General features: G+C 44.0%; 1 protein-coding gene across 1 annotated transcript; it reads left to right on the forward strand.

Annotated features, from left to right (window-relative positions):
- The first annotated feature begins 1,791 nt into the window (after positions 1 to 1,791).
- On the forward strand, positions 1,792 to 4,395 carry nog2 (noggin 2). The gene has a single exon (XM_034860074.1). It carries the CDS (start codon positions 3,050 to 3,052, stop codon positions 3,683 to 3,685), a length of 636 nt encoding a protein of 211 aa, XP_034715965.1. The 5' UTR covers positions 1,792 to 3,049; the 3' UTR covers positions 3,686 to 4,395.
- The last annotated feature ends 1,190 nt before the right edge of the window (positions 4,396 to 5,585 follow it).

A 5,585-nucleotide genomic window follows, 5' to 3' on the forward strand; every position in this document is an offset into this window, starting at 1 on the left:
ACCCCTTTCCCATCCTCTTCTCTTTGCTAAAACCACCACCATCTTCATCATCACCACCACCTCCTCTGCTTTGCTTAGGCACAACCCCCGACTGTGCTCACCGGTCCACTCGTCTCTCCTCTCCTTGTCTTTATTTCCAGTAATTAGCCAGGGGATGGGGGTGGACTCATGGCTAGGTTGCTCGACAGTAAGTAGGAAGGGAAGTGTCTCTCCCTGCATGGGGCTTTCTCTCACTGTCCAGTCCCCCAAGACCTGTGGAGGAAGACAATGGCCAGTTCTACAGTAACCAGCTCAGCCTTACTGTCCCCGCTGCCCACTGAGCTCTGTCTACACTGGCACCCTAATCATTAACCACATTATTACTTTGTGTGTCTGCAAGCATGTTGGAAGGGTCAGCGGGAATTTACTCATAGGAAAACTATTCCCATGTGTTTAATGCAGTTAAGATTGGCTCACAAAGTCTCTTAATCCTAACAGACACCAACATTAGAGCACTTCTGTGATAAGTCCTTCAATGGGAGACTATTGTTTTTAAGGCATACTCATGTTGAAGATGATTCAGGTGAATTACTTAATTTTGCCATAATGGTTGCAGCATTGGCTTTTGGATATTTGATCACAAAGCTGGGGAGCGATTTCACTTGAGCTGCAGCATAACTATGTTTGAGCGCACATTCCTTCCCCATGCATTCAAACATGGGGAGTCAGACAGTGAGGGAGAGACTGGGGAGCCCCTAGCTGCAGGTCCACACTGTGCTGGATTGACGCCCTCTAGTGACCACTACAAAAGACAAGCACAATGACAAGTCCACAAACCAAATAACCCTGGTCAGCCTATCCAAACTGCACAGGATTGATATATCAATCTAGAGCCAGGGTCAAACTAATGGGAAACACATCCAAACTTAGTCTAGCCACTTTTTGTGACTGGGTTTGATTACATAATTAGTAAAACTTGATATTTATGATTTTCATTTTCAAAAATGTTGAAAATATTTGATTTGAGTTGTTACCGTTTGTTTAAACTGGGGGTAAACTTCACCATTTCTTACGCATCCAAAATATTATAGTTTATTATCAGCTTCTAAAGGCTAAACCAAATGTATAAATGCCTCAGCTTGATAGTTAATACATTTAACTTGTCTAAATCACATTTAAGTGGCATTATAAAAAGACCAACATAGTTTTGGCATAAATAAGTCCATGGCATAATGACTGCTTAGCATGGGAAAGGTAGCCTACCGCTTAGTTATCCATGGCCATTTATAGCCCTTAATTACGCGCCTATTTTGTGACCCTAAGTTCAACGGGCCAATTGCTGTGCAGACCCAAATGCTGACGAACAAAGGTGGAATGTGATGCCCCTTTTCCGTAGACAAGCTACTAAACGTTTCCCATCAATTTCGTGGGAAAGTTCAAGCCAAGGAAACTAATTTAAAGGCTTCAGCTGATTATTGACAGGGTATTGAACCTATTAGTGGATCAAAGACACTCAGCTGACGGAGAAATCTATCTAGCTATCTAGGCTAACACTAAATGTTTGTGTGTGAGATTTCAGAGTTTCTGTGATATGATAAACTGTTCATGTTGTGGAATATTAGACTATAAAATGGAATGAAACGGGTGCTTTAGGACCCAGTTGATCCTTGTGATTGTGGCTGATATTTTCCACGTTGAAAGGGGGGGGGGGGGGGGGGGGGGGGGGGGGGCTGTCAATCATAGTGAAAGTGGGGTGGGCAGGCCCCTCTGACACTTTGTGCCGTCGGAGGGGGATATTTAACTTGGGACTGAGCACCACTCGCTACAGACACACTCACACACAGTGTGCCTAAGCAAAGAAACGCTCCAGCGCCAAGTCTCTCAGACTCCTGAAGTAGGAGCGACTCAGTAGGAGCTTCTGTACCAGTTATCAAAGGAGGAGAGACGCTCCCTCAGGAATTGACCGCTTGCATTGACCGGGCAAAAAGGCTCCAGATTATGGACTGTGTCGGCATGCAGCGACAGTGGGATCTGGAACTTTTCTGAAAGGATTCAGCACGGTGAAAGGAACTCTGAACTAACAACGTTTACTGGCTTTCTGCAGTTTGCATTTGATATGCACTGACACTGCAATTTCCTGTAACGCCACTTTTCATCGTTTTTGTTCTATTTCATGCACAGGCAAGTTCTGTAGGAATATTTCAACCTGACAACTTCATTGTAAAGAACTGCTCTGCGGCTTTGGAAAATCCCATGGAAAGATAAATGGCTGTTATTTCATAAATTGAGATTGCATCCCACTGCGGAGCATTTTTTTTTCAAGTTTTTGGACATTTTCGGTGAGGTGCACAGATCCACGGCTGGAATACCACAAGGGACTGACTGCAGAGACCATTTACTCAGTCCATGGAGTGTGCGCCCTGGGACCTTGTCAAATCTGAGAGCGTCAGACGACGTTAGGAGAAGCCACGTTTATAAAAGCCGTGCGTAAAAATAACATTGGCCAAGGCAGCCCTCATTGCCGGGCGCGTGACATTTAAAACTTGGTGAAGTACTCTTTTGTGAGCCCTTCTCTCTCGGGACGCTCCGGATCTATTTTGTCTCTTTAGAAAACACTTCATTCCATGCAGCTCTCGCCTCGGCCGCTGTCATCAAGTGTAGACAGTTCGTCGTGGCTTCGAGTCCCCGGGGTAACCATGACAACCGAAAGAAACCCAAAGTGAATCCAAGGGAGTGGGGTGAGGCCGAAGAGAGCGTGAATAGAGTTTTCCTCATTTAGTTTAGTGCTTTTTTGTTTAGACTAAACACTTTTTGCAAAGCAGGGGCACCGCTTGGCGCTGCAGAGTTGCATCAGTGGCACATTGCAAAGTTGAAGGAGCCCTAAAAAGTAAAGCACTCCGCTCCATGTCATTCAAACCCGACGTGGTCTATTAAAAGTATCGCCTTGCTGGTGGCTGAACTTCTACTATTTATGAAGCCCCGGGCTAGCCGTTGCAGAGAACACAGTGACCGGGAAAAGAATTGAATTATAATAACGCGAGAAGAACCGGTGCGTAAAACAAGAGGAATAATGGGCCTCTCACAAACGCTACTCCTTTATGTGCTGGTGTGCGTTCACCTTGGAGTTTCCCAGCATTACCTTCGCCTCCGTCCATCGCCCAGTGATCACCTCCCTGTGCCTGACCTTAAGGAGGACCCCGACCCGGAGTACGACCCCCGGGAACAGGACTTGAACGAGAGGACTCTGAGGAAAAAGCTCGGCAGTAACTTTGACCCCAACTTCATGTCCATCACCTCTCCCATCATATTAAACTTCTCCGAGCCGGACAACCAGGTAAAGCTGCAGGGGCCCATGCCTAACGAGATTAAAAAGCTGGACCTCACAGAGACCCCCTATGGAATGCGGGTAAAAGTGGGAAAGAAAGCCCGTAGGAAATTTCTGCAGTGGCTTTGGACCTATACGCACTGCCCAGTGGTGCACACCTGGAAGGATTTGGGCGTGAGGTTCTGGCCACGTTACATCAAGGAGGGAAACTGTTTCTCTGGGCGCTCTTGCTCCTTCCCTGAGGGGATGTCTTGCAAACCCGCCAAGTCAATCAGCAAGGTTTTCCTCCGGTGGTATTGTCAAGGGTTTCTAAGACAGAAATACTGTACGTGGATACAGGTGCAATACCCAATCATCTCAGAGTGCAAGTGTTCGTGCTGATTTTCTCTAAGGAAGTCGAAGGGGGGAGTGGACTGGAAATACGGTTTCTATTGCACTGTTAACTCTCTACAGAGGTGGGCACCATAGAAAATCTATTTTTTTATATAGCATTTTAAGTGAAATACCAACATTGTACATATTTAAGAAAAATGCAGCTATTTTTTTCTAATTGAACCAGGACCATATTTTATTCTCAACCCTGAAACGTGTTTTGGGGGGAACACGAGCACTTCATAAGGAAGAGCTTTTTTTTGATATTTTTATGAGACATTGAAAATGCAATGCATATGCTACACTTCTCCAAGAGGTGAACTTTTTCTTCAACTGAACATTGATGCTGACTGTTATTTCACTGCAATGCTGCCTAGAGTTTTTGTATATTATTAATATCAATAATAATTAAATTGTAAAAAAAAAAAAGGAAAAAGTTGAGGTTAAAGATATATATAAAGGCGTGAACTCAGCTTTTTTTGGAATACATAGTATTGTAGAAATAAACAAATCTGTACGTTTTATTTATTATTTTAACGATTGTGAGTATAGAGCATAAGGAAAGAGAATAGCAGAGTATACCAGAAAAAAATATGGGAGATGTCTACTTGAATATTTCTAAAAACAAAAAAAAATCAATAAAATCAATAAAAAAGTAAAACATCAGTGTACATGTTATGTTTACACATTTTAGCAATAAAGACTATCTTTCCATCGTGTATTAGTGTCGAGCCATGTTGCTTACGAGTGTCTATATCCAGGGGGTCGTGTACACTGTAAAATAAGCATCTGAACACGTTGTCTCTTTCAGTCTTAATATTCCATTGCTGATGTCTGCAACAGAGTTGAATTTGTGTTTCCTATAAATAAGTGTCATAACAATGTCATTTGATTCAGAAAAAAAAAGTTTTCTTGAATTGGAAACACATGAAATTAAGCCACGTTTTATGATTTTTGTTTTGTTTCAGACTGATATTTTTTTAAGTGTAGAAGGGCGGCCTCCGGAGGGGAGTGCTGTTACTAACTGCACAGTAAGTCCAAGCTGCAGTGAGTGTGTGTGGACTGCCTGACGCTCCACGCCGTCACAGTGATTTTAGAAAGGGCTGATTTACTACGCTGCGTAATGCGCAACACATACCTCAAGCGCCTCCACAGAACTAGCATTCATTTGTCTCAGCCACAGAGAGCGGAAAGGACACGCACATTCATCTCCCCTGTCTACGCACATCATGCTCGTTTCAGAGCTCCGAGGTGTTAACATAATGGGTAAAATATGATTCAGACATTTCAAACAGTGTCAGATGATGAAATGGCGAGCTTATGTGCGCGAGCCAGGGACGTCTGGGGTCTGTGCTTTTTACTCTGGAAGCTCCACACAAGTTCCACTGAGGTATTTGTATAGAGGTGGACTGGAGCAGACCGGCGCCTATTCAAGTCTGACCGCCCTGGAGAGAAGAAAAAAAAAAAAACACAAAGCCCATAAAACAATGGTCAACTGTTTTTGACGTTAGCAGACTATTAATTGGAGAGCTTGCTGTCTGCAAGTTAAAGAGATTTGGCCAATTAAACGCGCTGGAGACGCGCAGGGAAATGAACTATGAAATCAAGGCGAGGAGTCATTTTCTGTAAGTAGGGGTTTTATGGTGTTTATATTATTCTTTAAATACAATCAACGACTTAAACAGAGCTATGACTAAATGTCTGAAAGCGAAAAGCGGCGTGTGTAGTGTTTCCACTGAGCGCATCTTGTGTGCGTTAAAGTGATTTGTGTTTTTGCGGGTTGGAGTTGGATTTGACACTTGCCGCCCGGTTATTGTGACAGAACCACTGAGTGGATTTGGTAAGCAGAGGAGAAGGACGGCAGCATGCCAGCGGAGGAGGAGGAAGAGGAGAAGGAGCAGGAGAGGGG

This window comes from Etheostoma cragini, chromosome 21 (assembly GCF_013103735.1).
Source record: "Etheostoma cragini isolate CJK2018 chromosome 21, CSU_Ecrag_1.0, whole genome shotgun sequence".
NCBI lineage: Eukaryota > Metazoa > Chordata > Actinopteri > Perciformes > Percidae > Etheostoma > Etheostoma cragini.

Coding starts and splice junctions, on each gene's coding strand:
- nog2 (XM_034860074.1), top strand. CDS start 3,050: ATGGGCCTCTCACAAACGCTACTCCTTTATGTGCTGGTGTGCGTTCAC.